The sequence below is a fragment of the Schistocerca piceifrons genome, chromosome 3, assembly GCF_021461385.2.
Source record: "Schistocerca piceifrons isolate TAMUIC-IGC-003096 chromosome 3, iqSchPice1.1, whole genome shotgun sequence".
Taxonomy (NCBI): domain Eukaryota; kingdom Metazoa; phylum Arthropoda; class Insecta; order Orthoptera; family Acrididae; genus Schistocerca; species Schistocerca piceifrons.
In genome coordinates, this window is record NC_060140.1 from 525,654,596 (window position 1) to 525,671,841 (window position 17,246).

A 17,246-nucleotide genomic window follows, 5' to 3' on the forward strand; every position below is an offset into this window, starting at 1 on the left:
TTATTAATCCTGTTGTCATTGTTATTTTCTGTTCTGTTTGCGAGTAACTGAAAACAAGTTTCGTGATCATAAATTTTACTCTCTATACAGGTTACATATATTTCTGAAGTTATGACGAGTCCCGGTGCCATGAAACCATCTTCAGTTTGTAAGGAGAAGAAAAATAAAATAAATAACTATCAAACACAGATGTGCAAAACGTATGAACGAAAATAAGTTTTGCATGATCTATCACTGTCAAGTAACACAGCTCGGTAGAACTCGGAGCATACATAGGAATAAATGTTAGAGTGTAGTACAGACAGTAACCGCAAAAACATACAATGAGACGAAGAGAACTGTCATTTTTATTCATAGACAATAATTACACCGACGTAACCGCGATTTTTGATGGTCCCTTGGATATTACAAAAGGCAGGACATGAATGTTAGTAGGGTGTCTGATCACCGCGGACAGCAATGCACGCTCTGCAACATGCTCCCAACTGGCCACCACATCAGCAAGAAGTTCTTATGGTAGGGTGTTCCATTTCTCCAGCAGCGCGGCTGACTACTGCTGGATGGTCGTTTCTGCATGTGGAAGGGCGGTAATACGCCTCCCCCATCGTCGCCATGGACTTAAGTCGGGAAAACGGGCAGGTCAGTCCACTCATCGAGAATCTTCTAGTTCTAAGAGCTGCTCTACAACCCTGTTCGATGCGGTCGCGCAGTATCTGTAAAAATGAAGTCAGGGCCCATTGTAGCTCTGAAATGTCGCACCGGGAGGAAGGAGCGTAGTTGACCAGCGAGAGTACAGCGTACAAGATGTAGTGGTCAGTCCTCCCATGCAACGTGAGCCGTACGTGGCTCGTGTTCCCGCCATCATGTATTTTACACCCTGTTTTTAACGTACTTCCATTTCACTACGTTAATTTAAATTACGACTGTCACTGAGTTGCTGCTTTGCCTGACCGTGATCGGCGTTGGCAGCGCGTATCGATATATTCCCTGTCGTAGTATCTTTGCTCGACTGCTATTACTTCCCAGTCGTTGTCTGTCGTAAGGAGAGTTCGGGTTCCGAGTTAAGGTCGGCCAGTCAGTTGTAACGTGTCTGGAGCGCAGTCCGGACCTGCCAGTCGGGGAGTTGCAATGCGGCACTAGTGCAGTCGGAGCATCAGTGAGGTCTACATCCACATTGCTCGCCCGACCATTGCCGCTACGCTTCACTTGAACCAGACCACGGTCTTGGTGGATCGTCGGTCGGTCGTTCTACTGGATGACACGTTTTGGCTCGCCGCTCGCTCATGAGTCGGCTGTGTGTGTGTGCGTCAACTCCCGATTTGCCTTCATGCGTGTTTAGTTACTGTTGGGTATCGTCCAGGTCTTCGTGCAAGTGTTTGTCAGGTTGTGTGTGTAGTTAGCGTTATTTCCACTAACGACTATTTTAGATGTTTTGGCATTCTGACGGGAGTCGGTCGGTTGCTGCGGACCAGGGAAGTTATCTCCGCGCGGTGCAGTCGGCTGGGTCCGCTCGCGGTCCCTGCGCAGTGTTGGAGCGTGCGAGGAGCTGTCTTATCGCTACGAGCTTCGTGGTTCACCGACCCAGGACGTCAAAGTTGAGTAGTGGTTTCAAGTACCCAAGCCACGTCCATTCAAGTTGTGTGGTACGTTTCGGTGATTCGCTGTTGGGGAGGTTTTCCTGTGAGCAACACCGAGTGTTTCTATTGCAGAAATTTAGCCGCCATGCGGTGCAATTAACTACATTGGTTGACTACAATTCGAGTACACCAGCGGAATTTTATGCCTTGTGGCCGTTAGTGCTCTGGTTACCTGCCCTGGCCACTAACGTAATTTCGGGCAGCGTCCTTTCCTCATCTGTTGTCGCTGTCCAACATGGTGTGTAGTTTTGACAGCTAATACATACTTCATTGTGGATTATCACGTTTGGTGTTTGAGTTCTCATGTACTGATTGGTGGCAAGCAAGTCGTTGTGTGGGTCGGTCCGTGGCTGTCCCCTGGTTGGGTTCCGAAGGATCAAGTGTAGTTGGGCTCACCACCTGTCTCACCTAAGTGAACGAGGGCAGACCGACCTCCCTGGAGGCTTCTGAGTTCCGTTTTCTTTATTGTCCTTCTCACTAGTGTTTAATTGTCTGTTTATGACATATCATAGCCAAAGATTTAAAGATTCTTGTTTTTACTGGACTTTATGTATTTTTTAATTTTGGAAAATTAATTGTGGGACCTAAGGCGCTTAAAACCTTATTGTTGAAATTACCCTTTAAGCAAAAACATTGTGGCCATCTGCCTTAAAAGATTATCGTAACATATTCTAAAATTTTCAAATTAAATTGTGGCCCTCAGCCGCTTGTATTGCACCTTGCATATGTTTGTTCTATCTACTTTTGCCTTGAGGCTTACCAGCCTAGCTGTGATACCATACATATTTTAATTGTTTTATTTGCTATTTTAACTGCATTTTTATTTTGTTGACTTTTAAGATTTCTTGTTTGGAGGCCCTAAGCCGTGAAATAATTGCCTTTTGGAAACTCGTAGTTCTAGAGGCTCGGCTATGTGCTGTTTAAAGATGTTATTAAAATATAATAAATTACAATTTTGAGTGAACCTGACCGACACCTTATTTGGCCCTTTCCACAATCCTAACCACCTGTTCAGCCCTGCGGGTTTAGCGGGCGTCTCACAACGTTATGCCTCCCCATAGTATCACACCTAGACCACTAAGACTATCATGTTCGAAAAATGTTCCTTATTCATTATATGTTCACATCTCTCGCCATATGAGAGTACAACCACAATCACTACTCAGACTGAATCTGCTTTCATCCGAGAAGAGCACGTGATCCCACCCCTCGTTGCTCCAGCCCTTACGTTCTTAGCACCATCACAAACTGTGTCGCCGACGTGCGGGTGTTAACGGAATACAACGAACTGGACGTCTGACAAAGAGACCACCCCCCGCACACCGAGCGAGGTGGCGCAGTGGTTAGCACACTGGACTCGCATTCGGGAGGACGACGGTTCAATCCCGTCTCCGGCCATCCTGATTTAGGTTTTCCGTGATTTCCCTAAATCGTTTCAGGCAAATGCCGGGATGGTTCCTTTAAAAGGGCACGGCCGATTTTCTTCCCAATCCTTCCCTAACCCGAGCTTGCGCTCCGTCTCTAATGACCTCGTTGTCGACGGGACGTTAAACACTAACAACCACCACCACCACCCCCCGCACAGTCTTTGTGCTACTGTGGAGTGTGGTACTGCTTGCCCTGCAGTCCTGTTGAGCGTGGTTGCAGTCGCACCCGCTGTTTGACGTGGATCCACTCTTGGCTGTTTCACAACGTAGCGGTCATTCGCTGCTGTAATTGGCCGTGGTCGAGCGCCTCCTCTCATTGGGCGAGCAGTGCCTGTTGTGCGGAACGCTCCCCATACACATCAAACAATACTGTGAGCAATACTAGACTCCTAGGCGACATTTGTCACATTTCGTCCTTCTTCCAGTTTCATAATGCCTCTTCGTCTTCCCCGTGTGAAGTCATCCAGATGTTATCTCCGGGCCAGGCTGTAATGAAGAACGCCGTCACAGTGCACTGCAACTGTTCGCTGATTGATACATGCAGAGCGAGGTGGTGCAGTGATTGGAACGCTGAACCCTCATTCGGAAGGCCGACTGCTCAAATTACTTTCCGTGATTTCCCCAAATCATTGCGGGCAAATACCGGGATGGTTCCTTTGACAAGAGCATGGCCGATTTCCTTCCTCATCCTTCCATAGTCCGAGCTTGTGGAGCTTGTGGTCCGACTCTAATGACCTTACTGTCAAAGAGACGTTAAACCCTACCTACCTACCTTTCTTACCAACTTATCTCAGTGCTACAGTCTTTTCCTGTTTCCTTAAGTGCTTTGTGTTGCGGGACGAGCCCCATTTGGAACTACAGTCATGCTGACCTCATGCTATATGACCTCTTACTTTCCGTGCCCAACTGGGAGACCTTTGGCAACAAAGTTTCTGTTTCTGCACTTTCTTTCATTTCCAACGATTAATTAATATGTTATGTTATTTTATCTAGCACTTTCTTACGTATTGCGGGGCAATGTGTGACCTAAAGTAAACAACGCTGCTACTTACTTTTTCTTACCGCTACAGAGCTGAAGATGGTTTTACAAAACCGAACTAGTCAGTACTTCATAAATATATGCAATGTAGATGGACTGAATTTGTTATACATAGATACATTACTGATTTCCTCAAAAACGTCAATGTCCAATTACGCAAAATTTGTGAGTCCTCACTCACAGGGTGATGTCAAGAATCATTTTGTAAATAGTTCCATTGTTCTCTAATGGCTGAGTGAATGGCTGTCCGGAAGTGAAGTCCAGAATACAGCACAGGTTACCGCAAAGCGTGATGAATTCGTGTAAACATTAATCCAAACCAAGAAACGTAAACAAGCAAGGATGAATTCTCAATATTTTTATGGCCCTTTGATGAGGCTTCATAGAACGCACGACAGTGACTACGCATCCCTCGGCCGAGAGTTCTACGTGTGGTATCTCGCCAGTGGCCACACACTTCACACGACTGCTGCGCCCTACACGGTGCCACGAGGCAACTTGCTGCCTGGACGTTCGGAGTATCTCGAAATATGCCTCGTGTACCCTGTTTCCGTCTCGCCAGTAGCTGCCTTACATCGGAGACATTCCTGTTTTATCTCCAGTAACAGAGGTCGTTTAGGCATTTATCGAAAGCTACTACAGAGTTGTCTCTCTTCTAGGATACTCCTTCTATTAGAATCTTAGCTTCTTGGTCTGGATACTGTTTGTCTATAACATGCTGTTTCTCTATCACACCAATCACAAATAAAGTTCAGCATAAAATCACTGAAGCTATCAACGTCCTTTTTATTCATAAATACCTTCGAGGTTTCGGAAGCGACTGTGTGAAAACTAAAATACATACAGAAAATACACCCACTTCAGTGGAGGGAGCACGGCTCCAAGTTTCACCTCACTTTACAGGCGTTGAATATGTTCACCGTTTGTGACACGGCGAAGTTCTTATGTGCACGCAATTCATTGGCGTCGTTGCTGCCATGCATAGGAAGACGCAACGACAGCAGCCCACTTTGCAAATCTGTTCTCTGGGTTGATGATTTTTCTGTACACTGCTTGACATTTACTAAGAAACAGAGACATTATTGGACGGGAATAATCGGCAGGCTATGATGGACGATATGCACCACAGTACAAGTGTAATAGGCGTGAAGTTGTGTGTTTATAATGAAAAATGGTACAGATTTCACAACGTGGGAAAGCAGGATAACAGACATAAATAACGTTAATGATCGACAAAGGTCACACGCCCAACGTAAAGATCGATATCATACTCTCAGTAAGGAATATGCCCTCCACTGTCACTAACGCACATTTTGGACCTGTTATTCACGCTGGCTACCAAACTGTTGAGGAGTCCTTGGGGGATATTGTCATAGTCCCCTTTCAAGGTAGTTTTCAGTTCTTGCGTGGTTCGGGAAATATGTTCATTGAGAAACACATCTGCCTATAGCGTTCCACGCTTGGTCTATGGGGATAGGTCCAGGGAGTACGCAGGCTTTTCCGTACGTTCAGTAACTTCGCTTTCCTGTATGTCCGAACCCCAGCAGTCCTGCGTTGGAGGGCATTGTCGTCCATGAACAGGAAGTCAATATCCACCGCACCTCTAATCAGACGGACATGATTCAGAATAATCTCGCCTGAAATACAACTGTGCTGTAACGATATCTCGAGCAAAGATATGCAACAGTGTTCGGCCATTGTGCATAATGTCTGCTCATACCTTAATGCCTAGGTCATACCGATTACTTTCGTGAACATTCTATGGCGTGTAAAGTGTTCCAGTCTCTCTTCACACTGACTGGTGGCCGGAATCACTTGCCACGCGGAAGTGGGATTCGTTGCAGAATGTCATTCTGGACCACTTTCGCTGCCCACAACCAACGTACTCTCTACACGACCAAACGGACCCTTTCTCGGCGATGACATGGTTCAAGTGGGATGCATTTAACAGGCTTCCGAACGTACAAAACAGCTTGATTTAATCGTCAAGAAATGGTTCTGTCACATACAGGTGTGCAAAATCTGCAGCGATCTGCCTAAGAATGAGATGTCTGTTCCTCTTTGCCACTAGGGCTACGTCCAGGCCCTCTTGTGGTGTGCTGATCCCTCTACGACCACCGGCGTCTTTTATTATAGCATTTCCACCTTCAGCGGCCTTTTTTAATCGCTAGATGATACCTCCGGAAACACTTATTACTGTGGCCTCTGAGTTTGCTCGGCTTCGAGGCGTCCCACTGCTCGTCTACGATATAAGCACTGGAGACATGTTGCAGCACCACATGGAATGGCGCACTAATCGCTACCACAAAAACCTTCGTCAGACAAAGTACTGCCTGAACTGTCTAATGCACACAGAGCGTTCAGGCTCAGTCTTCTACATTTCCTTTCACTGTCACTGGCAGGGTGTACGGTAGCAATTGCCGTTTGTTCCGTAGCAATTGGCAGTTGCTCCTTAGTAAGTATCAAGCAGCATTGTTCTGAGACGCCTGGCCCCTGGTGCAACAACGCCATCGCGCGCATTTCGAACCTAAATCTGGAGAAACGCTATATTCTCTGATGTGTGTCATTTTTCTGTGTCTTGTAGTTTAATTTTGACGCCTTCTGGAACCTCAGAGGTACTTACGATTAACCCTGTGCTGTATTTACAAGTACACAATACAACGCTTATTATGTTGTTTACTCGTAACTTAAGGAAAGTATCAGGAATATAGTAGGCTATGTTGTATTGAAAGGTCGTAATAATTAATCCGTACATTTTTAGTCAGTAGAATGTATAATTTACATACACTGACTTCAACAGATAAAAATTTAGGTCGGAGGCAATCCTAATACTGCCGTCACACGTTCAATGATCCAGACGGTTTAAAATGGCTTACAAGTTTAAATAAAAAACCTGCCCATGCGGAAGTGGTGAGTGTGCGGATAGCAATTCCCTCATCGGTGTAAAAGTCTACCCATAGAGTCCCTTTACATTACTCCAACAGCTCCTTGATGTTTTTGAGCTTTTGTATACAATGCACCGAAGCGTTTGACACGTGGTGCTACAGAGGGACGTCGAAAATTCGGTAGACTGAGAAGGAACGAGGAGGTTTCCAGAGTGAAATTTTCACTCTGCAGCGGAGTGTGCGCTGATTTTTAAACTTCCTGGCAGATTAAAATTGTGTACTGGGCCGAGACTCGAACGCGGGACCTTTGCCTTTCGCGGGCAAGTGCTCTATCAACTGAGCTAACCAAGTGCAACTCACGACCCGTCCTCACAATTTTATTTCCGCCAGTACCTCGTCTCCTACCTTCCAAATTTCACAGAAGTTCTCCTGCGAAAAAGTGCTGCAAGTTTCGCAGGAGAACTTCTGTGAAATTTGGAAGGTAGGAGACGAGGTACTGGCGGAAATAAAATTGTGAGGACGGGTCGTGAGTTGTGCTTGGTTAGCTCAGTTGGTAGAGCACTTGCCCCAGAAAGGCAAAGATCCCGAGTTCGAGTCTCGGTCCGGCACACAGTTTTAATCTGCCAGGAAGTTTCAAGTTTCAACGAGGAGGTTCTCCACAGAATCGTTGAAGAAATGAACCTATGGAAGATACACACGATAAGAATGGACAGGAGGACAGGACCTGTTAAGACATCAGGTAATAACTTCCATAATATTATAGGGGACTTTAGAGGGTAAAATCTGTAGGGAAAGAGCCAACAAAAAAAAAGAGGATGTAGGGTGCATGTGCTCCCCTGAGATGAAGAGGGTGGCACAGTTGAGGAATTCGTGACGGGCTGCATCGAAGCACTCAGAAGACATTAAACAAATTTCAGTGATAGTATTGCAATACTGACACATATGAAAAATGTTTCCAAAGGGAAAGACTTTGTGAGATCAGCATATCTCACACATTTCATCACTATTAATTCCCGGATTTTGCTTCATACATTTATATTTCTTGCACTCTGATTGGATTATATTTTTATTTTATATTTCTAAATTATACTTCTCCAAAGGATGAGCTTTTACAAAAACAGAAAGACTTACGGTGAATAGTATATAATAAACTTTTAACGGTGTAGGAGAGATTTAAAAATTCCATGCCTTAGTCAGTGAAACATCAAATTTGTTATATTATTTTACATTCTGCAGTTCAAACAGATCTCGGTACCGATCCATGTATCTTCATTTGGATTCAGAGCACTCATTTATCTTACATGTTTGTTAATGAGGTAGACGTAAACTATTCTAGTCTTGATTTTTTGACAACAGTCTGGTATCATATGTATACAGGACTCAGTTTAATAGAATCCATGTATCAGGATGAAACCTCGTTTTAAAATAAGCTATCTGTTCCTAAATTACATCTACTAACGCATTAAATAAGAGTGATTGTAGTAAGCCTACTATATAATTTTGTAGTCCTTTTCTTTGTCCGTGTAGATTATACCTAACCGTTATTTATAATTTTTCCTTCCAATGATCCGCAGCTTGTAGCTATAAAATTCCCCAAAAGCTTTTTCGAGAACAATATATCACTACTGAATTTCTGCGTTAATGTCTCCATGTTTTTCGTTCATCTGATTTTTCTACATATATCCTGTGTTCGTTACCTAATAAACTCTTCGACGCCGTCTGTCGTATGTTATTCGTAATTCTACTAAACTTTATACGCTGCGTCTACTAAGCTAATTCGTATGTAACTGCCACATTTGTTATGGTCATCCCTTTGGAAAATGGTACAACTCGTACTGCATACCATTCTTTTGAAATGACGATGCTTTTTTTAGTTCATACTGAATAACTGAAACAGTCTAAGATAATAAAGAAAATCTTCTTGCATTAACAAACGCTAAATGTGAGAGCAGAAGGGAATTTACACTGAACCTAAATTATATCAAGGAAATGTATTTTACTAAGACTTACACCTCACAGTGTGAAAAACTAACATAAGATATAACAAGTGAAGCATTGCTGGTGTCTACAAGTGCTGTTTTCTCTCAGACAGGAGAGATGTACTATTGAAGCTGAAGAAATCTTCTTTACAGTAGTAGTGGTTAAGCAGTTTCACACTTTCACATTTAGGTTCCTGTGAATTAAACTTTGTACTGATAAAATGCATAATGTTAAAAACGTAACGGTTCAGAGCCGCCCACACTTGATGTAAAATATTTCTTTATAAATTACTTTTCGATCGTCTAATCACCTTCAGGTATCATACAATTATTTACAACACCTTGCATGGGAAGATTCTTACTGTGACATCAAATAAAATTCCATAGTATAATGTATCTTACTATTGACGGCAGTGACGCAAGATGTTGTTTCTTTTATTTGACGTAACAGTAAGATCGTTGCCACGTAGGATCTAGTAAATAATTTTATGACACCTGGAGATGATCGAAACCAGTTGTTAATAACGAATTACTTAATCTGCAGCTGTTGGTGGTTCTGAAACACTTCAAATATTTACAAACTGTATAGCACCAGCTGCACAGAATAAATCAGATCATGCTTAACTGGCGAATGAATCGTCGCGAAATACCGTTGATGCAAATGGCATTTTTCTCTTTTAAGGGAGGAAGATTTTCGTTGGTCGTTGCTGATTAATATCTACCTCTCGCGCTGCCAATAGCTGCTCTATTTCTGTAAAGGGTCGCAAAAGCAGACAGAAAGCCGCACGCCAAAGCGGCCGCATCAAAAGGAACAATGGACCGTCACTGCTACGACTTTCTCATCGAAACGGAGATGAGAAATTGATCGTCTGCACAGAAGGAGAGCATTTTCGGGAAGGAAAAGTCAAGCCGACTGAACCACCGGGCGGTGAGGATCAAAGGCCGAGAAATGAAGCAGCTCTTAATTTGAAACATAAGCCTCGGCAGCGCACGGAGATTGCCGGTTGCTCAGATAAAGGCCACGTTGACGGGCTGATGACATGTGAAGCGATGAGGGAGACGTGATAACGTCGTGCGCTTCCACAGCGAAGCTCCAAATGAGTGATGGCTACCGCTGTGCACACACAACACAATGAAACGGAGGAGAGATCTGTTCACAAGGCAAGATAGCGTTTTATGCATTTATTGACTGTTTATTTACTCATCTTCATCTGCATCTGCATTCACATCCAAACTCCACAAAATACTACGAAGCTAATCGCAGAGGGTTATTTTCATTATACTAAATACTAGGCTTTCTTCCAGTTCCATTGACACATGGAGGGCGGGAAAAATGTCAGCCTTCTTTTTTTTTTTTTTTTTTTTTCTTGCTCCCAATAATTAGCGCTATCTTGTTCTCGCTGTCCCTTCGGGAACCATACGTAAGAGGATCAGTATATTCCTGGATTCCTGAGTTAACACTGGTTCTTGAATCTTAGTCATCAAATTTTGGCAGGATAGCTGGCGTTTATTTTCAAGCGTCCGCCAGCTCAGCTTTTTCAGTGTCTCTGTGGCGCTCTCCAACGAGTCGCACAAACCTCTCACTATTCGTGCTACCCAAAATGACATAAAATCATTATAAGAGTCCGTGATCGTTATCTCTAGTCAACATAATTGTCTGCCTTGATCACTAGTATTGGGTCCTTTGGTTTTCTCTGGGAGGAAACCGAGTGCATACTATAACACACCAAATATCAATTCACTTTATTACAACATAGATAAGAATTACTTAAATTTATCCATTTCCACTGGAAAGTCACGAGTACTTGCTACTGTCTCTGAACGTTACCGTATCTTTTGATGCAGACAAACACAAGTCTCTCAGAGTACATTTAACTATAACTTTCACGTGTTGTTCTGCCTAATACATCGATCACACAGCAGGCCTACTAGGAGTCGATGATTCCGGACTGAGCTGAGTGGTGCTGTGCTCGGCCATAGACAGAAGATCCATTGCTGCGGCATATCGAAAGGTTTCGATGCGTGGCTACATCGGCGTCGCTCATTTGTCGTTGCAAGCTTGCAACGCCTATCTTTTCATGAGCTTACGTTGCGGGGTACCAACTGTTATATCCTAGCCAGTAATGCCACCCGAGCCCGCTGCCAAAAGGTTGGCAGCATCAAAGTCCGGACGCCGTCCGCATAAGCAGCGCCAGCGAGACAGCAAATCGCCGCAAGTCTGCGCGCGCCACCGCTGGCTTCTGGCTTCTTAAGCGCTGGAGTCGCGAGCGCTAGGACAGTTTTGTATTCGCCGCTCAGTTGTATACTCGCCACCGAATTGTGTACTTCTAGTCAGTTGTGTGTTCATCGCAGCAGAGTTGTTGTTTGTCGTCAGCCGACGCTGACCTAGCCGCTCCGACTCGAACTAGACAGATTTCTGTAGACACCGAGTTCACTACTGTGTTCTGTATCTTCGTTAATAAAGATCAGTACCGACTTTTATTTAATCAGAGTGTTTGGGTTTTCATCTTTCTGTTCACTGTTCCAGCGGACCGGTCGGCCCGCTATTAAAAGTGTGGCGGTGACTTCGTAAGCCGATTCTACCGCGAATTGTTTGTCGCTACGAACACCGCCACAAAACCAACCTTGCTTTGACATCACGACACCACAGCCATAATTACAATCACATTTTTAAAAAACTCGATACACTATATTCGTCAGTTACAAGTACACTTGTACTATGAGTTGTGGTACAAGTGTACGTGTAACGGGTGAGAGACAGTGTAGGGAGATTTTTGTATTTGATTCTGATGATGGCTGCGGCCGAAACGCATTAACGGGCATTTTTTTAAGAAAATAAAGATATAATAGTGATCAAGAGGGACAATTACATTGACTTCTCATCTTTGTGTACGTTCAGTATCCGGTGTTAGACGTCTTTGGTACGTCATTTTGAACCACACTTGCTATGTTTCCATACTAATTCTCCAGTCAGTTGTGTTTGTTGTCCACTCTATTTGCAGTCGATTTCGAAATATTTTGTGGCTCTATCGTCAGCAACTTAAAAACGGTTATCAAAATGAAAAACAACATGTTGCTGTAGCATATCATCCGATGATATAGTAAATATAATATATCTGCTGCATTACAGGACGCTGTGGTGTAGCAGCAAGACATACTTGTGAGTGTATTTCATTTCAGTAAGTGTTCTCACGTTGTGTCGCTACCTGGGAATTAGACCGCGTATTTAGATATTAAATATAAATCAAAAAGTTCCTGTGTGAAGCTACAAAATGATTCTAAATCGATTGCAAAATAAACATCAAACACTGATCAGTGGAAAATTATTATTAACGTTTAGCGTGTGCGCTCCAAAGTAAAATAAGTTGCAGCTCAGGAAACCATTAACCAGCGTCATGGACTTAAATGGAGTGTTTGGTACGAGTTCCCCACAGTCGAGGAATATTCTAGGTTGTGTTCTGTAAGCAATTTCCTTCATAGACCAACTTCATTTTCCCTAAACCCGGCCAATGAACCAAAGTCTATAACCTGGTTTACACACGACTGAGCCTATGTGATTATTCCATCTCACATCCCCACAGATACCCGGGAATTTGTACGAGTGGGCTAATTCCGATGATATTGTAGATACAGGATACTTTTTGCGTTTTGTGAAGAACACATTTTACGGTATCTAAATATTTAAAGAAAGTTGCTAACCATTCCCGGCTAAAGAGCTGTGATTATAAGCACAGTGGCTACAGGAGTAATGACTGTCTTCTTAAACACATTTTTTAAGGACCCTTGTGGTTGTAGAAATTTCTGCACGTTCTGGGTGGAAACAAGGAATGTTTTTAGGGCATAATAAATCTGAATCTCCTCTAAAACGTTAAGGGTATTGCCTTTTTCGAAACCGCACCCATATTTTCACATTTGGAATGAAACAATCCGCACTGACGGTTTCGCGTCAATTAAAGACGCCATCTCAAGAGATCCGTACAAACTTTATAAAGAAACAATTTTACAAAACATTCTTGACAATGATCTGAAGAATAAAGGGTTACTGAAAATAGTATCTTACAGCAATACTTCAAGTGTACTCAAAGAAATCTGTTTAAAAACTCACATCGGAATGGTAACTGCCTTAGAGCCAGTTTCTATCATTCACGACAAGTTATAAAAGCAAGCACGCTAAAAGCATTAGTCCATAGTTGAAATGAAGGGGACCGCATACAACCTATGGAAAAAAACACGGGCCAAGACAGTGTCGTACAAATATAGTTGCAAACTAATCAAACTAATTACGCACCTAGGCAGTTTCCATGTATGAACCCGATAAACGAGAAGGTTATTACTGTGCCATGAGTAGGAATGTGGTTGAGCGGCAGTTGGTAAGGCAGTACTGGCCGTTCTGTAATGCGGAAAATGTTTACAGGTGGCGACGGTAACAAGACCGTCACTGCACAAAGCATGAAGGGGAGGGGGGGGGAGCGGCGCTGAAAATGTGTCAAGCTGCTTAAAAGGTATGTAAAATAAAGGGCAGGCTTAGTCCCGTTTATGAAACTGAAAGTTGTCAGTTAAAATGTAAAATATTAATTAAGCCTGAGAGGTAAGACAAATTCTGTCCTTCACAAAAAAATTTAAGGACCCTTGTGGTCGCAGAAGTTTCTGCGCATTCAACGCGGAATCAGGGAATTTTTTTAGGGCACAATAAGTCTCAACCACCTCTAAAACAATAAGCGTATTGCCTTTTTCGAAATGTAGTACCTGTATATTCTTTCGGATGTCGGTGATCAGTTGGCCAGTTTGGTGCAAATGCGCATTTAGTGCCGACTTTGAGATGGAACCGCTGGTGTACTCTCTGAAGCGGGTTCCCAAGTTTCTTCCCTCGCGACTTATATATTTGGAATTACAGTCACCACAAGTGGTATTATGTATCCTGATGACTTAAAGTTATCCCAAATTTCAGTCTCGCAATGTCCACATTTTTACTATTATTTTTTGAGATGCGTTTTCAGCTGACGCGAAACCGGTTGTGACTTTACAAAAAAATGGCTCTGAGCACTAGGGGACTTAACTTCCGAGGTCATCAGTCCCCTAGAACTTAGAACTACTTAAACCTAACCAACCTAAGGACATCACACACATCCATACCCGAGGCAGGATTCGAACCTGCGACCGTAGCGGTCGCTCGGTTAAAGACTGTAGCGCCTAGAACCGCTCGGCCACTCCGGCCGGTGACTTTCAATAAACGCATTTTAAGGTGAGTGCGGATCGTTTCATTCAAGAAATTTTTAAGATTTGCTCGGCTTTTTTAGTTCATAACAGACAACTGCTTCTTGTGCAAAATGGCTGAGTTTACTATTGACATTGACTACGAGGCCATTAACAGACAACGTGAACAACGAGGGACATTAATGACTTCCATCGGGCATTTCTACACCTGTCGAACACTTGCAGCGTCCTCCTTACCAATAAATATTCAACCCTCGCTCAAATTGCGTTCGATATTCCGCAAAAGGTTTATGGTACTGAGCCAAATGCTTTTCGGAATTCGAGAAATACAGTATCTAACTGATTGACTCTATCCGTGGTTTTCAGAATGTATGTATTTTACATTCACATGATCAGTCATTCAACTGGATCTGTAACAAAAATGCGCAAGTTGGAATGAGCCAAGGTTGGGGAAGAAATTCAGTCGAGATTTTTTCAAAACAGCTGTCCCTACTGGGGTAACGTGATTCTGCATGACCGGGCAGTAAATTTCTTTTCCTTAGTGGCTGCGCTACCTGGCTCACTTCCGAATACCTTTCGTTACTATAACGACATACGCTCTCTTTTGTCACTTCGACGAATCTGCCTCGGTTCCCATGTTGCACTTTGCCATATACGGGCGAAGTCAGCTGGTTCCACCTACTTCCATGCCATAAACAGGCGTCGGAATCGACTAATGGCCTCTGCAAGACAAGCGACTTGTTTCACAGTAACGATTTAGTTCGTATATCTATGACAAGAGTCTCAAATTTTCTATGGGTATCCGCAGTTACGCTGCCATATGGAATTCATGTAATACATATGTCAAAAAATGTTTCGCATCACCCCGGGTCCCAGAACACCTGAAGATAGACGTTGACTGTGGATATTGTATCACAGACACAGTCCCTTTGACTGTTCAGAGATGCCACTAAATCTGCCCAAAGATGTAAACAACCATCCATGAGCAGCACCTAGTAGACGGAGGGAGTCCGACAGCCAATCAGCTCCAGTCATCCAGTCATTCCATCAGAGATGAGGTACTCGGCTCGTGTTGTCTGTAGTTCAACCAAGCCTAGACGGTCAATACCGCGGTTGGATCGCGTCCGCATTGTTACTTTGTGCCAGAAAAGGTTCTCAACAAGGGAAGTGTCCAGGCGTCTCGGAGTCAACCAAAGCGACGTTGTTCAGGCATGGAGGAGGTACAGAAAGACAGGAATTGTCGACGACATGCCTCGCTCAGGACGCCCAAGGGCTGCTACTGCAGTGGATGACCGCTACATACGGATTATGGCTCGGAGGAACCCTGACAGCAACGCCACCATGTTGAATAATGCTTTTCGTGCAGCCACAGGACGTGGTGTTACGACTCAAACTGTGCGCAATAGGCTGCATGATGCGCAACTTTACTCCCGACGTCAACGGCGAGGTCCAACTTTGCAACCACGACACCTTGCAGCGCGGAACAGATGGACCCAACAACATGCCGAATGGACCGCTCAGGATTGGCATGACGTTCTCTTCACAGTTGTAGCATATGCCTTCACACAGACAATCGTCGGAGACATGTCTGGAGGCAACCCGGTCAGGCTGAACGCCTTACACACACTGTGCAGCGAATGCAGCAAGGTGGAGGTTCCCTGATGTTTTGGGGTGGCATTATGTGGGGCCGACGTCATGGAAGGCGCCGTAACATCTGTACGATACGTGAATGTCATCCTGCGACCGATAGTGAAATCATATCGGCAGCGTATTGGCGAGGCATTCGTCTTCATGGACGACAATTTGCACCCCCATCGTGCACATATTGTATATGACTTCCTTCAGGATAACGACATCGCTCGACTAGAGTGGCCAACGTATTCTCCAGACATGAACCCTGTCGAACACGCCTGGGATAGAGTGAAAAGGGCTGTTTATGGACGACGTGACTCACCAACCACTCTGAGGGATCTACGCCGAATCACTGTTGATGAGTGGGACAAGAGTGGGACAATCTGGACCAACAATGCCTTGATGAACTTCTGGATAGTATGCCACGACGAATACAGGCATGCATGAATGCAAGATGACGTGCTACTGGATATTAGAGGTACCGGTGTCCAATCTGGACCACCACTTCTGAAGGTCTCGCTGTATGGTGGTACAACATGCAATGTGTGGTTTTCATGAGCAATAAAAAGGGCGGAAACGATGTTTATATTGATATCTATTCCAGTTTTCTGTAAAGGTTCCGAAACTCTCGGAACCGAGGTGATGCAAGACATTTTTGATGTGTATATTTTGCTGTGCGCATCGATTGAAGCGAATATGGACTTACTGTCAGAGAATGTCTCTAATAATATTACCATTGCCGGGAAAATGACTGCTAAGCTTATTATACATGGAGATAGGAGAGATGCAACAAAAACATTAGGATGGAAACTGCGTAAGCGCAATGTAAAAGACGTGCACAGTGGCCGTGCGGTTTGAGCCGTCATGTCACGAATTGTGAGGCCCCTCCCGCCGGAGGTTCGAGTCCTCCCTCGGGCATGGGTGTATGTGTTGTTCTTAGCATAAGTTAGTTTAAGTAATGTGTAAGTCTAGGGACCGATGACCTCAGCAGTTTGGTCACTTAGGAATTCACACACACACACACACACACACACACACACACACACACACACACACAATGTACATAGTAGAGTTCTTATTGCCAAGGTTCTCGTACGCTTCTTGGAGGAAAACTATATCCTTCAGTGCTGAGTGGACCGCAAAACCTGGACTACCGGTGACTCTTCAGTTGTTTCGTATGAAACACATACTTGTGCTTGGAGAACATCAGAACAAAGCCGTCTGTCTTCCTTCAACTGTGATGCAATATGCCGTAACTTTTTTTCTGCTTTGAGGTGCCATATGATGTTTTATATGTGACCTAAGGTCATACTGAGAAGGATGGAAATTGGTATGACACTTAGGCTACCCATGAGAGATGAATTTTTCACGGATATTATTGTCTTCCAACATATTTCTCTCAATCACGCCACTAAAAGACTATAAGAGGCTTT

General features: G+C 44.0%; 1 protein-coding gene across 1 annotated transcript in view; it reads left to right on the forward strand.

Annotated features, from left to right (window-relative positions):
* Positions 1 to 758: 758 nt before the first annotated feature.
* The window catches only part of LOC124788796 (BAI1-associated protein 3), a gene marked incomplete at its 5' end in the record, with an annotated part of 518,896 nt that continues 502,408 nt past the window's right edge, over positions 759 to 17,246 (forward strand). The window contains one exon of the mRNA XM_047256078.1: positions 759 to 831. Coding sequence (XP_047112034.1) covers positions 759 to 831 — 73 coding nt within the window. The remainder of the gene's footprint in view (positions 832 to 17,246) is intronic.